General features: G+C 34.0%; 1 protein-coding gene across 1 annotated transcript in view; it reads right to left on the minus strand.

Moving 5' to 3' along the window:
- Positions 1 to 12,677: 12,677 nt before the first annotated feature.
- The window catches only part of LOC103669126 (natural killer cells antigen CD94-like), a 15,263-nt gene continuing 11,062 nt past the window's right edge, over positions 12,678 to 16,878 (minus strand). Inside the window, exons 7-8 of the mRNA XM_008697436.2 lie at positions 15,716 to 15,822; positions 12,678 to 13,024 (exon numbers count right to left, since the gene is read on the minus strand). Of these exons, the coding sequence (XP_008695658.1) occupies positions 12,904 to 13,024; positions 15,716 to 15,822 (228 nt within the window). The 3' untranslated portion in view covers positions 12,678 to 12,903. The remainder of the gene's footprint in view (positions 13,025 to 15,715; positions 15,823 to 16,878) is intronic.

A 16,878-nucleotide genomic window follows, 5' to 3' on the forward strand; every position in this document is an offset into this window, starting at 1 on the left:
TTAAAAAAGAAATATTTGTGAAAGCTATAAAATATAAGCAATTAGAATCCAATATTTTTAAAAATAAACCTATTAGAAAAATTTTAGTGGTTGAATTTCCACCTTTTCTGTTCTTATAGGCAACTCCCCTCAACACTAGACACTATCTGCAATTCAAACTAAAAACTGCTTATTTTAAATTACAGTCAAATTAGTGAATTCAGTTAAGGAGTACTAAAATGGCAAGTGTGACTTAAAAGTAAAGAGTCTGCAAAAATGATCCATTTGTTGTTGTTATTGTTTTAAATTTTTTGCTCCTTTGTTTCTGTTTTTAATTAGCAAACTTTTGATAAAATTTCTGGCATATTATTAATGCGTTTTACAATTACCAAATTTGCTTTCACTATATAGACATAGCCCTACAATTATATATACTATCAGAACAAGGAACATTATCACAGATAAAGAAGAACAATCTAAAATGATAAAGGCATCAAGCATTCATAGAAGACATAAAAATCCTTAGTGTAAATGTACCTAATTATATAGTATAAAATATACGAGGCAAAACTGATAGAACTATAGGCAGAAATAAGCAAGTTAATAACAGGTGGAGACTTCAACTCATCTCTATCAGTAACTGACAGATCCAGCAAGCAGAATATCAGTAAAGATATAATTGACCTGACAACACTATCAATTAGCTTGGTGTGGTTGACATTTACAGGGTGACTTATGCAACAGTAGAATATTCATTCTTCTCAAACTTCATGGAACATTCACCAAGATCAACTCTATAAAACATAACAAGTTTAAAAGAATAGAAATTATACAAGGTATCTTCATAGACCACAATTGCATTAATATAGAAATTAACAACAAAAGATAGCTGGGAAATGTTCAAAGAATTGGAGCTTAAACAGCACCCCTATAAAAACAAATGCATCAAAGAAGAAGTCTGAAGAGAAATTAAAATATACTTTCAATTAAATGAAAATACAACTTCTCAAAATTTGTGAGATATAGCAAAAGCAATGCTCTCAGGGAAAACGTCTAGCATTAAATGAATATAATAGAGACATAAAAACATCACAAAACCATGCTTGTATCTAATGAAACTGAAGAAAGAAGAGCAATTTAAGCTTAAAGCAAATAGAAGAAAGAAAATAATAAAACTTAGAGCAGAAATCGATGAAATTGAAAACAGAAAGCAAGAGGGAAAAATCAATGAAACCGAAAGCTGATTCTTTAAAAATATCGATAAAACTGATAAAATTTAAGTCAGGCTGACCAAAACAAACAAACAAGCAAGCAAACAAACAAAAAACCAGAGGAGACACAAATTGCTAACATAAAAAATGAAAGAAGAGATGTTATGACAGATGACATTAAAACAATGTGGTATTAACATAAAGGGTAGCCATAAGAGAATAATGAAACAGGGTAGAGTGCAGGAAAATAAGACACTAGACTCATGGTGGATTATCTTTTGACAGATGTTATTTCCTTTTAATCTCTGTAGTGTCTGTACCCATGTTTTCTCTTTCATTTCTGATTTTCTTTTTCCCCCCAACCTTGGTCAATCTACCTAGAGATTTATCAATGTTATTAGTCTTTTTAAAAAACTTGCTTTCGGTTTACTATGTTTCTGATTTATTTTCTACTTGCTTTCATCTTATTTTCATTATACGTTGTTCTGTGTTTAATTTTTAGTCTTTATTGTATTTACTTACTTGGAAGCTTAGTTAACTAATATGAAACCTAATAATTCAAGTGATAGAATTTCCTATAATAATAGGTGAGTAAAAATGGAAAGAAGGAAGAATTGTACTTTTTTCTACTTTAATTTGCTCCTTAACTTGTGAGTTTTTGGTTCAGGTGTCCAATTTTTGTTTTTGGATATTTAAATCAGTCTAGAGTGTTGTTTTACAGCTTTCTTACATTTCATGTATGGTTTTTATGGGAGAATTTTCATCAGCTGAAATGTTTGATTCTCATTGCCTATGTTCTTCGTGTAATATCTTAAAATATGTGAAACATACTTTTTATGGAGTGAAGTGGTAGGGTGGATGCTTTGTTGGATTCCTAGGTCAAGAGTGGCCTCTTCTGTCAAGAGAATGCAATGCAGCACTTTCAATAAGATTTTGGAGAGGAAAAAAGGTATTTGTTTTTTTGTTTGTTTTTTAATGTCATTTTGTCCAACATATCCTAACACTCTCCCCACTTGACATGCATATACATGCTTCTATTTTAACTAAGCTAACTCAGATTATAAAATGCATTTTCAAGATCAATAGTTGATGATTTCTCCTTACCCAAACAAGCATGCAAATTCAATGCTTTCACGTACAACTTCAGTTAATTTTCTAGGTCACTACAGTGGGCATAGATTCTAGGAGGTAGTAAAGAATCCCTTTTACTTATTCATTTGATAGAATCACATCTTATCTGAATTCAAATACCCTGATTAAAATAGGTATTATTCCTCCACTATTGCCAAGTGGAAGAAAAACAAATCTAAAAATTTGGTCCCTGTCCAGCATTTATGTTAGTTACAGAATAGCAAAAACACCTTCAATATTACCAAGCAGAGAGTTTTAGTTAAATTTACACATTAATCTCCTTCTCTTTTTTTCATTTCTTCAGTCTTGACCAGATAGTGTCATTCTAGCAATAGGTATCCTATCCAATATTTAGTCCTCCATTATTTCTCTATATCTATTGTTATATAGTCTTTTAAATGCTTAAAGAAAGATTAAAAACTACACTATTGTGAGATTCTTATCAAGATTCTTATCATCCTATGCCATTGTCTGTTACTTCACAATATTTCCCCAGTGCCTCAGAAAGTGTATACAGTATGCCCCCCCCTCCATGGTTTTGCTTTCTGTGGTTTCAGTTACCCATGGTCAACTGCAGTCTAGAAGCTGATGGTCCTCCCTCTGACATTGTCAGAAGGTCAATAGTAAATTAACACTAAGTCACAACGCCTACATCAATCACCTCACTTCATCTCATCATGCAGGCATTTTCCCATCTCAAATCAACACGAGAAGAAGGATGAGTACAATACAACAGGATATTCTGAGACACATACGCATAGCTTTTATTATTGTATATTATTATAATCTATTTTATTATTAGTTATTATTATTAATCTCTTACTGCACCTAATTTATAACTTGAACTTAATTATAGGTATCATATATAAGAAAAACAGTATATATAAGATTTGGTACTTATCCCCCCGCAGATAAGGGGGAACTGTACATGACTGAGATCTTCATTATTTTTTTACAGATATACAAGACATATTTAGATATTAAGAATATTAACTCATGTCTATGATGCCCCTTTAAATATATTTTTCTGTTTATTCTTGTCTTACTTTTTTTAAAGATTAATTTTTGCCAGTTTAAGTATAAGCCATCACAAATTTCCTGAAAATTTTTCTGTAATTTTTGCTTTAAAAAATCCTTCACATTCTGATTCAGTTACTACACTATATTTTTCAGTTTATATTTCTCATTCTACTTTCATCTTTTGAGTATATTTCGGTATATAGTATGTAGGGAATATGTAAATCTATAATTTTCCAAATTATACAATTGTTATGAAACAAACTGTCCTTTCTTAAACTATTTGAAATGCCACTTGAATAAGAATAATACTACTCATATTTTTACAAATCTATGTTTCATTTTAAAATATGACAGTAAAAGGTCTTAACTCCATCAAATTTTCACTTATTATTATTATTATTTTTTTTTTTACTTATTTCACTTTCATCCAGATGGACTCTAAACCAAACTCCTAACTAGTTTATATTAAATTGATATTTAAGTCATGAAAGCCAAGTGTGTGGATTTGTCTACATAAAACACTTATCATTTCCTTAACTCTCAGGTAACATGATAAAAGAAGTCCAGTGAGAGTTCTCTAACATAGTTAAGATGGGTTCGCTAAATCAGCAAGAGGCTACATGAGGATGTAAAATAGTGCTTTCCAATGCATGTTTTCATGATGCCTCACATTCTGCTGTGGCTATGTATAAGCAATAATCAGAAGACTTAGGGAGTGGTAAGAACTATTTCAATCGCTTTGATCCAGTGCATTAATAGTTAAGAGTAAAGTAAATATTCCCAGCCCTCATGAAACTAAAGCTTATTGAAAGTACTCCATAGCCCCCACATGAGTCTTCATCCACCAATAATTACCTACAACATTTGCTCCCTAGCTTCGATTATTTGTTCTTACTCATTTTCTTTTCTTAATTGAAAGCTCAAATAGAAATTTTTTAAAATGTGGTTTTTTTTCATATTAAACATTCATTTGTAGTGGGATGATTTTAGTTATTCAATCTGTTCTATCACCAGAATGATAAATTTTAGCATTTTTTTATCCTTTATCACAGAACATGTGTAAATGTCTTAGGGTTTAGAAAAATGAAATAAAAATAATAAAAAGAAATGTAAAGAGTTTAACATCATTGAGACGTTTTCAATTTGTTCAAAACAAAGAGGAAATCATCTAGGGTCATATACTTTCTTTTGTCTCTATATGGGGTTAAATTATTAAGTATAGTTGTTATGCTTACCTTACAATAAGTGTTAAATATAAGGAATATAGTAAGTAAAGCATAATAATGTAGGAGATAATAAATTTAATTTTAGCCACCATTTACTGATCATTTAAACCAGACATGTTCCCAGTCCTTAGATGATGATAGTGCTGAATATAGGATACATGATAGATAAGTAGATACAAAGATGATGATAGATAGATGATAGATGGATAGATAGATAATAGATAGACAGATGGATAGATAGATGATCGATAGACAGATGATAGATGATGATAGATAGATAGATAGATGGATAGATAGATAGATAGATTGAATGGTATGAATTTTCCTTGGCAAATGGTATGCTGAAATACTGAGACTTTTATTGTTCCACAGAGCCCACTGTTACCATTTTAACTTCAATTTCACACTGAGATTGGCCATTTTTGAAGAATCTTATATGTCCATAAAAGTTGGGTTTTGTTTTTGTTTTTGTTTCAAGTGTGTTTCTACTCCTCACAGCACCAGGCTTTTTTTCCACTCCTTTCTTCCTGACTGAGAGTCCTCCACCCATATATTTGAGGAAGTAGAAGTAACTGAAGTTTGCTTACTTGAGTGACGATCAGCTAGTTCAGTCCGATACCCTCAGTTTTTGGACACATCCTCCATATTTCCTTATAAAACAAGGGTAAGCAAAATGGAGGCTGAGAGGATCCACTCACTGATTTGGTTCTTCATTTTGAAATTAAAATTTTCTAGTTTCCATGAGTTTACCTTCTACACAATCAAAATACACAGAGAAGAGGAAACTTTTTGTTCACTTATATATATTCATAGATGTTAAAAGCAGAAGCCAAATATATAACATGGGTTATAAAATTCTTCCGATAGTTTATCTGCATATAACTGGGTCAATATAAAAAATCCTTGGGCAATTTGACTATGTCTTAATTTTTTTTTTTCAGATTTTATTTATTTATTTGACAGAGATAGAGACAGCCAGCGAGAGAGGGAACACAAGCAGGGGGAGTGGGAGAGGAAGAAGCAGGCTCACAGCGGAGGAGCCCGATGTGGGGCTCGATCCCATAACGCCGGGATCACGCCCTGAGCCGAAGGCAGACACCCAACCGCTGTGCCACCCAGGCGCCCCTGACTATGTCTTAATTTCATGGCACATAATGCATTTTTTTTTTTTTTTGCTTTCCCCCTTTCATGTACAATAGAGAAATAATTTTACTGTGTGTATTGGAGCTATGACCTTTGCTGTAAGGGAACAATGAGAAGGAGAAATGGGAGCTGTATACTTGGCTTCATAACATGGGAGTAAATAAGATGGTCTGAGTCATCTACTAGGTCATTACAGGCACTAAGTTAAAACAAAGTCTAAGACACATTCATTTAATATTTCCTCAATTAAACAAAAGCAAGCCCAAGTCCAGAATTTTTGACTAATGTGACTATTCTGTTACAACTATTTCTTTCTCTAAATTTCCAAGGGGAAACAAACTACTTAAATGTTGCAAATGTTTTTCAGTTAAAATATTTACTCAGCCATATTGGCATGCAAACTTATTCCACTTAAAATAGCCACTTCTATTCACATACTTTACCACATCAATGATATTATCTCTTTGCTAAAGCATTAAAACTATTTAAATCCTTAACTACCTCACGAGAGAAAAATAAAGACACCACCGTGACCATACTGGGTTAGAAGTTCTGCTGACTAGAGAGGATGTTGGGTAACCAATAAGTCAACCTTCCCTAACTCATCACCTTCTCCAGTTATTGCCCAATCTCTCCTTACAGTTAAACATCTTGAAAAGAAAAAACCTAAACTTCCTTTCTCCATCTCATAAACCACTGCAACCTAAGTTTTGTTCTTGAAAAAAAAAAATAGCAGTATTTTCTAGGCAATAATTTACTGTAAATGGGCTAGAACCCAGATCATTTGACAAGAGTTTGTAGATGCCTGCAAATTAAGGATTGAGGGGAGGGAATACAATTTCAAAGTTGGTACTGGGACAAAAATTCAACACATGTAGTAATTTTATGGTCTGTCACTGATTAATTCTTTGACCTAAATGATCAGACTCCATTTTTTTTGTTGTTTTTTACATTATTTAAGTCATTGAAGAATTGGAAGCCTGGTTGATGCTGCAAATCCTAACTAAAAGCATGCAATTATTGGCACTGTGGAATAATTTCTTACAGCACATCACTGTGTATTTATTTAACTTTTCCTAAGAGTATTATTCATCATATTTTTATTATATAAAAATATGTTTAGGAAAAAAATGAGTATAGTTGACACACAATGCTGCTTTCATTCCAGGTGTACAAGAGAGTGATTCCACAAGTCTATACAGTATGCTATGCTCACCACAAGTATAGGCACCATCTGTCACCGTATGATACTATTACAACACCACTGACCATATTCCCTGTGCTATGCCTTTTACCCCTGTGACTTATTCATTCCATAACTGGAGGCCTGCATCTCCCACTCCCCTTCACCCATTTTGCTCATTCCTCCATCTTCCTCCCCTCTGTCAACCATTGGTTTATTCTCTGTATTTACAGGTCAGTTTCTGGCTTTTTGTTTATTCATTTGCTTTTTGTTTTGTTTTGTTTTTCTTGTTTTTTAGATTCCACCTATGAATGAAATCATATGGTACTTGTCTTCCTCAGTCTGATTTACATCCTTTAGAAAGCATTAAAAAAAGGAGATCGTGCCATTTACAACAACATGGATGGACCTAACTTTTGTTCTTCTGCTATCCTATTAAAGCTGCTAAAACCAAGATCACCAATGGCATCATCTCTGTAGTGAAACCTAATGAATATTCTTTAGTATTCATATATTTATGACTCCATCATTCTTGAAATATTGTATTCCAAAAGTTCCTAAGATATTAATTTTCCACATTCTTTTCTTTTACAGGACTGTGGAATAATACATTCTCCTGTGGCTCCATTTACCCATAGGCATCATTTCAATATGCCGCTGCTCGGGTATGGTGCTGGATCTGCTTCTCCAGCATGGTCCTACTTTACTAACCGTTACTAGCAAAAGACTGTTGTCAGCTATATTTTGCTGACTTTGTATTTTTGTGTTGTATATAAATTGTATTATATCTCCATGCCATGTCAGCACAATAGTTATCTGTTAGTTGCAAACATAGAGAGCCAGGTATGAACTTGCCATCTTGTCATAGAGAAATGAAAGGGATATGTTGCAATTACAGTGGCTTTTATTTTGGTCTCCAACTGATTAAAATATGATTGCTTTTCCCTCCTTTCCAAATGTGCAAACTATGTAAATATAATGTTTCTATGCTCGCAAAATGTTCAAGCCTGCTCTCTTCCACTTGCTGCTGTTTCCTGTTTTCAGTAAGCCGCTGTTGAATGTTTTTTTTTTCCTTAACTATGATAAAGGGAATAGATTATAATTTTCTCTTTTTAAAAAGATTTATTTATTTATTTTAGAGAGAGTGCACATGTGGGGTGGGGGAGGGACAGACGGAGAGGGATACAGAGTCCCAAGCAGACTCCATGCTGAGCTTGGAGCCCAACACAGGGCTTGATCTCATGACCCTGAGATCATAACCTGAGCTGAAATCAAGAGTCAAATGCTCAACTGACTGCACCACCCAGGTGCCCCTAGATTATAATTTTCTTTACCAAAAAGTCTAATATAACTCTGACTGTGACTGGAGAAATGAAATGTGAAAGAGAAAGTGTCTTGATTTACTGCTAACAGCGTGTGAGTCGGTGTAACTGACTCCCCAACTTTCTTTTTCTACATTTTCCACAGACATTTCTGGAACAATGAAACCCCTTGGCAGGGCACAGAGAGAACTACACCACTGTGTGTTCTGTTTTTTTGTTTTTTTGTTTTTAATGATATGTTAGTCGCCATATAGTACATCACATCGTGTGTTCTCTTACTTCCCCACGATTTGCTGTGCGTGTGTTTATTTACTTTTTCTGTGGTCCATTCACAAGCTGAGAGTCATTAAGGACTATGTGATTCTGAATTTGCAGGAGAGGATTTTCAAAAGTGCTTTACTTTGGGAATATTTTTTTTTAAGATTTTATTTATTTATTTGACAGAGACAGCCAGCGAGAGAGAGAGGGAACACAAGCAGGGGGAGTGGGAGAGGAAGAAGCAGGCTCCTAGCGAAGGAGCCTGATGTGGGGCTCAATCCCAGAACGCTGGGATCATGCCCTGAGCTGAAGGCAGACGCTTAACGACTGCGCCACCCAGGCGCCCCAAAGGAATATTTTTTAAAAGGTATTTTCACTGGTAAAAAATAAAGTTTAAGTGCAGAACTAATTTTATGAGAATTTGTGTTTTAGCTACATATGTTCTTTCTTAATTGTATATATAGGAGTTAAAAAGAGAAATCTATAAATTAGGAGGTTCTGAGCATTCTACTCTCATGAAACCAACTGGGTTCTGTTTTTTAGAGCGTGTAATCAGCTGGATATTTCACAGATATACCAAACTTACTATACCTAAAACTTACCATTCTGGATTTCCAGAAACCTTTTGTTTCTCCTGTGTTCCCACCTGAGTGGAGCCATCAGCCAACCAGATGTCCAGTAATATCACTGGACTTAATTCATGATTCTAAATACCTGATTCAAATGTAAAAAAACAACCCCTGTTTATTCCATCTCTTTTCTGTCAGAGGTTGAGTGGTCACTGAGTATACCCACCTCTGTGCTAGTTTATAGAAAAGGTCTTATGCATAACATTGTCTTCTGACCAATTCTCTTTTTTTAATAATACTTTTTTATTATGTTCTAAATTAATCTTCAGATTTGAATTCTTTATTCCATCGTGGATGTTGTGCTGTGTCCCGATTTGCCCTTCAGGACTACAGTACTAATTTCCACAGACCCGGGGATGCTGATGCATGATAGCTCTGAGATCTCAGCTCAGAGGCATTGCCCTCAGCTCAAGATGTCTGACTCACTCAGGATCACTACCTGTCCTACCGGACACCTACATCCCACGTCTGGGTGATACAAGAGAGATAAAGGCCTGGCCTTCACTCCAACTTGGGATTATTCTGATGGACCTTGCCAGCTGCAGGGATTCCCATGAAGTTGGCTGAAGCTCTGTGTCGGTTGTGAGTTCATTGCAGTTCATTCTGTCTAATACTGTCCTTCTTTCCTATAAAGTACTGGTCACAAGAGCATTTTTGATACAATAACCTCTGTCTCATACTATTTCCCTTGGTAACTGACTTGCAACATATTCAAAAAGCAATTTGAGCCTTCTGCTACAAATCAAGATATAGTTCTAGAAATCCACTAGGATTCCTTTCCCGATTCACCCTTAAATCTGAGTTGTGTCCCTTACACGTACTCCCCAAAGAATATGTTCTTTAACTGTCACTGAAATTCTACTGCAAAACTGCAAAAGCCTGTAGAGTCTTCTGAATTCCCCACTATTTTGTATTGAATGTGGAGTCATTAATTTCTTTTTATTCACTATTTTCTGAGACTTCTAGTATAATCTTACCTGCCATTAACTGGTATATTATGTTTATGTTAGATGCCTCTTTGAGTAGGTATATGAGAAGACATATATGTTAGTGTGTTTCAGGGCATGGACTTTGACATTAAGATATCAGAGTTCAAATTCCAGCTCTGCCACTAACAATTTCTATAACCTTGGAAAGCTTAAGTTAGCCACTTCTTTCTTCTATAAAATATTGCAATCTATCTTATTTGAGAATAAATGTGATGAATACATATAAGTCACTTGTAATAGCACTTGACACAGTAAATTCTAAAAGTATGCTTGATATTATTTTATTTTTCTTAAAATCTCTAGTCTTTCTTGAGGAATATATTTGGTTCGTGGCACCTTTTATTTGCACAGGAAAAATCAGTGCATGGTTGTACGGGCATCCATGCTATTGTCAGTCAGACTACACCCTTTCTTCTGAGAACTTCCCGCCTCTTCCATACATAAGCCTATAGCTAAGGTGACCATAGTTTGATGGCTTAGCCCTCCCTTAACATGACGTTATTTATTTTTTTCTAGCAAAATTAAATAGGAAACTCTCTGGTAATAAAAGCTATAAGATGGATGCCTGAGAGTAGTTATTGTCAATGTTTCCAATTACATGGGAGGAATCTATCTTCATGTAAATAAATAAATAAATAAATAAACAAATAAAACCCACATGGAAAGAGAAAGACACAGAAAGGCAGCACAAGTGGCTGGTAGACTTGAGGTTCCTGGCTCGTTTTCCCTGTGGCTAAGCTCTATTGCTACCTTTCCTATGGTTTGTTCATTCAAATTTCTTTTCAATCAGGCATAATAACCAAGTACATTTCCAAAGGTTTCCCACTTTGTCCAAGCTAGATTGAATCCTGTTTCTGTTACTTGTAATTAATAAAGTGAACCTGACTTGTAGAACAAATAAAAGCACAGGAAGGTAGTAACAAAAACTGTGCAGATGATTAAATGTAGAAGGAAGGGAATAGGAAGGAGTGAAAGACATAGAAAGGAAAGTAGATTAAGGAGGTAAAGAGGTTAGTCTTATATGTATGAATAGTGAGCATGTCAATCACCAAAATTTCTGCATTGTATCATTATTATTTCTAATAAGAATACTTTTAAGTCACATAATGTTCCACGGTTTACAAGGAGCGTAACATTTTTCTTCTCATTTAAAACAATAGCTAACCCCAGTCGAACACTCGCTCTGATATAGTCATTCTTCTAAATCCTTCAAGCATATGATGTTATTTAATCCTCAAACAGCTAGGAGCTACAGCTTTTATCGTCACAATCTTATGAATTAGGAAACTGAGACTCATAGATGAATAACTTGTCAGATGGCTAATAGATAAGGAGTGTAATAGAAGATATTTGAGCCTAGGCCTGCACTTTCTTACAGCAAAGGTTCTTTACCACACCCGTGTCAATAAATTGAACATCATCCCATATGAAATGAATGTTCCCTAATGAAAACTCCAAGCTGAAAAACATCAGGGAGCAAATAAAAAAAGATCCATAAAGGAGACTAAAACTATAGGACCAGGGTGGAAAGACGAAAACCAAGAAGGAGCAGAACTGTTCAAAGTAAAATAATACTGTATCGAAAGATGATGATGATGATGACAAAGTGTCAAGGAGAATGAAATAAGTAATCCAGTAAAATTCTGTAGAGAGAGCAAATAATATAAGCATTGAATTAAATTGGATTTATGAATTTAACATACTGCCTAAAACAGAAATAGACATAAAAAATTCAAAGCGAATGCACAAATGAATGACTACCAAATAGACCATTAGTGTTTTAAACAAAAGCAGTCTGAATAAAGAGGAGAAAAAGAAAATACAAATAACAGTGTTCTGAGTAATTATCGGAAAGTGAGAAAGGACATTATTTGTGTAGATTCTTCCCCCAAGTCCATTTACTTTGAAAAGAAGCCTATGTAAGGGGCAAATTGAAAGGGGACATGAGTAGAACCAGATGGGTACAGATGCATGAGTATGTTTGTGTCTTGGAAGTGATGCATTTTAAATGGAAGTGGTTGCATGTATGTGTTGGGAAGATTAATGGCCTAAACCTTGGAACAGTGTGGAGAGGTAGAGGGAGTTAATCCAGTGTCTATTCAAAAGTAGCCTTTTCTGGTAAAAGGAGAGGCAAGGAATTGAAGATATAAGTGAAACTGATATCTTTAAAATCTGCTAGGAAGACTTCTTTTTGCCTGATGTGGGGCTCGATCCCAAGACGGGATCACGCCCTGAGCCGAAGGCAGTCGCTTAAGGACGGCACCACCCAGGCGCCCCCTGCTAGGAAGACTTCTGCAAGCAACTTTGGAAATAGATGACTTCAGAAATCTGTTTTACTTTTTTTTTAATTTTATGATTTCGTTACTGTTGATACTCCTCTGTATTTTTTACATCCTTTGTATGTTATGTGTTAAATCATTTATTACTTTTATTTCCCACCGTATTTGTTCTAAAGGTTTATTTCCATAGGGTCATAACTATAAATGAATAAATAGACTTTAAAATATAAAAGAGGGGCAAAAAGACTAAGTAGTCATAATAAATGATATGTTTATTAGTTCATTTATATAATTCTCACAAAGTCAAACAATTTCTGAATTTCTAACCTTTCTGTGTTACTCTGATATTTCTGCTACAACTTTAGACCTTGCCTTCTTCTATCATAAAGTCATTTATAATTTTCTGCCATGAAAAAAAAAAGTTACAAATAACACGAAAAAAACAATAGAATAAAGACAGGCAGATCTTGAATCTGGAATATTATTGAGATGTGAGCTTCATAGCTTTTCTTTTAACTTTCTTCTTCTGATTTTTAGTGGATAGTCTTCTCACACAAGCATGAAGAGGACCTGGTGCAGTTATCAGTACCAACAGTGTGTGAATTCATATACACACATTTCCCCTGGAAATCCAGACTTGGCTTTGGCAAATCCCTGAAAAATTAGAAAACACAAGTCATTGGCTATACCCACTCTGTTCAAACTAAATAGTATTACTTAAGAGCTACTATATGAAATTCATTATGCCTAGTGCTGTCAAGAACTCAAGGCAGTAAAGACACTCTCCCTCTTGTGAATAAAGAACTCATGAATTTATAGAAGAGATGAATCTATAAACAATAATTAAGTTTCACAAAGCATGATAATTATTTACAAGTGGGAAAATATACACCAGTATAGAGAGAAAGAGAATGATCTGGCTGGAAATTATGGCAATAGTATGAAAGGACAAATGACCTGGGATATAAAATCATGTTTAAGTACAGATTGGCATAATAGAAACCATTCAACTATGCATGCACAGCTGCAGTTGAAGGAGGGATATTTTGTTTATAAAAACATTATGTTAGATACCCAATATCATTAATGAAATTTAGAATGCATATATGTACATACACGTGTGTGCATCCGTGTCTGTGTGTGTCTGTGTGCAATATGTCAGGACCCTTCCCTCTGCTCTGATGTGTTCTTCAATTTACAAAATCACCACTGACATGAATGCCATACAGCAGATGCTATCAAATACTCTGGTTGAATTTAGTCCTTGACTAAAGATCTAGAGCATTTTAGGTCATTGTCAGTAAAACCACTTTTCATCAACTCTATAGCATAGAGTTGTCAAGTATTGCCTGAAAAAGGTAAAGCTTATCTACTCAATTATTAAACTCATAATACATTCGTTTTCAAAATGCCTTAGAAATTAGGAAAAAAAAAGGAATCTTGAACTGTGTAGGAAAAATAAATTGCCAAAATATCTTATACATTCTTCCATTCATTAATTCAACATACCGATTGAGTATTCTGTGTACCAAACATTGTACAAGGTTTCAAGTAGAGGAAAACATTCAAGTCACAAAATTCCAAAAAATAAAATGATCAACAATGTCATCCAATGTCATCCTGAGTCTGATTACTAAAATTATTAAGAAATGTTCTTATTGTCATAATGTTTATGACATTCCTCCTTTTCTAGAAGATTGATGAAATTTACTGTGATTGTGGGAATGTGATTAACTATTAAGAGATAGATCATGATCACATAAGAAACCTGATACAGGGGCACCTGGGTGGCTCAGTTGGTTGAGTGTCTGCCTTTGGCTTTGTTCATGATCCCGGGGTCCCAGGATCGAGCCCCATGTCGGGCTTCCTGCTTCTCCCTCTCCCTCTGCTCCCCCCATTCATGCTGTCTCTCTTGTTCTCTCACAGTCTCTCGCTCAAAATAAATAGATAAAATCTTCAAAAAGAAGAAACCTGATATAATAATATCAGAGTCTTCATACAAAACCCTGCATATTTAAGCCAATTTTGAGATAGAAATATTAAATCCCTTTATCTTTTATAATTGTTAATTTGAAAATGATATTTCTTATAAGACAAACTTATTTGGACACTTATAATGAAAATAAGCCAAAGATACATCTTTCCTTTCTGAATAATTTAAAATGAAAAAATGTGATTTCAAAGCCAATATGATATTTCATTTGGCAATGGAAGAAGAATTAAATTCATTTTTAAAACCAGAAAAAGTAATAAATAAAATTATCAACCATGAAAACAAGCAGACTCATAATTTGACACAATGGTATAGGCACAGCTAAAAAAAATATTCAAGGTGTTTACACCTTGAAATACTTACAAAAACTGTGAAATATTTAAATGACATATTAAATGAGTTAAGTTATTTAAATATTAAAATTTTGGTATATGATAAATATGACATTAAATTCAGTGATGAGAAAATAACCAATCATTTAAACAGTACTCTAACAATTGATTACCTAATTGAAATACACATATTAGGGACAGATATAATCATAACTACATGTGAACACACATATACATGCTTCAACTTTGTCTATTGTATGTCAAAACAAATTTCAAATGGATAAAGACAATCTCAGTATACCTTAATGTTAACTCTTTGCTCACTTAATAAAAGCAAATAAACTTAAGGGCAAATCACTAAAGGAAAAAACTGGTAAGAATGTCTGAAAGAGAGGTTAGAAACAATATATAAGAAGCCATAGCAAAAAATAAAAAACTAAATAGGATAAAATGGTCGAAAGTATTATTATAGGTTATAGGAAAAATAGTCTCACTAACCATTAGAAGAATATAGTCTAAAAGAACAAAATAAAAATAATCAGCTATCAAAATTATCAAAACTTTGAAATTCTAAGTTTGCCACACAGTGATGAAACATATATATATATATATTTACTGTAGTTGTTTAAAGCAATGTTTCTGGATCACAATTGACCAATACGTGCTTAAAACCATAAAAAGGACTCAAATTCTGTGGCCAAAGAGTGACAATTTTGTACTTCTTCTAAGAACAACAGAGATGTCCCAAATTTTATATATAATAATATTCTCCACATTACATTTATCTAAAATTATAATTAATCACATCATCTAATAATAGAGGCATATTTACACCAATTATGAAATATCTAAATGGCTTTATGATTTATAAAATTGCTGACAGTAAAATATGAAGTAACAAAAGCAAGAAATAAAAATGTCCGAATTCTGTCCCTGGTAATCTTCTCTATTTCCTCAAGCTCTTTAAGCAAAAGATATTGAGAAGGGAATTAAGAATTGGGTTATATATTAGAAACTTACAGCTCAGAAGAAGGAGAGGAGCCATCCTCCCACTTCCATTCATTGTCCTCCTTCTTGTAAGACAGACCAAGCCAAGTATGATTTCCTGTAACTAATTCCATGATATTCTGCATGGAACCAACACATACAAAACTATTAATACTAAAAGCACATTTAAGATGAAAAATATGGAATTTGTGTCAGGTGAGAAGTAAAGAATCATAAAAATAAAAATACTGCAGTCTATATATGTCTACTGATAAAGGAAACATCAAAAATGTATGTAGTTCTGTAGTGTCTGTGCTTTTCTCAAACCAGGAATTAAACACGAAGAAAAAGAAAAGATAGCTAATAGAAAATTGTATAATCAAGAGGACACTGCACATTAAAAATGAATTAGTTTTCTTAACTCATTTTATCACTTATTCAACTCTGTGCCTATTCTTCTAGATTAACATATATTATTGAACAAAAATGAGAAAATTCCCAATTTGGGGGGATTGGGTCGAGATAGAAGTAAACATCATATATGCAAATAATATGTAAGAAAGTGACAAATTCTGGGGCGCTTGGGTGGCTCAGTCGTTAAGCGTCTGCCTACGGCTCAGGGGGTGATCCCGGCGTTATGGGATCGAGCCCCACATCAGGCTCCTCCGCTAGGAGCCTGCTTCTTCCCCTCCCACTCCCCCTGCTTGTGTTCCCTCTCTCGCTGGCTGTCTCTTTCTCTGTCAAGTAAATAAATAAAATCTTTTAAAAAAAAAAGTGACAAATTCTATAAAAGAAATTAGAGCAAGGAATCACAATGAGATATCACTTCACACCTGTCAGAATGGCTAAAATCAACCACACAAGAAACAATACTTGTTGGTGAGGATGTGGAGGAAACAAACCCTCCTGAACTGTTGGTGGGAATGCAACTGGTGCAGTCCCTGTGGAAAACACTATGGAGGTTCCTCAAAAAGCTAAAAATAGACCTACACTATGATCAGTAACTGCACTACTGGGTATTTACCCAAAAAACACTAAAATGCTAATTTGAAAAGATATATGTATCCCTATTTTTATTGCAGCATTATTTACAATAGCCAAGATATGGGAGCAGCCCAAACGTCCATCAATAGATAAATGGATAAAGATGCGGGGTATATATATATATATATATATATATATATATATATATATAC

The sequence above is a fragment of the Ursus maritimus genome, unplaced genomic scaffold (genome assembly GCF_017311325.1).
Source record: "Ursus maritimus isolate PB19 unplaced genomic scaffold, ASM1731132v1 scaffold_26, whole genome shotgun sequence".
Lineage (NCBI taxonomy): Eukaryota > Metazoa > Chordata > Mammalia > Carnivora > Ursidae > Ursus > Ursus maritimus.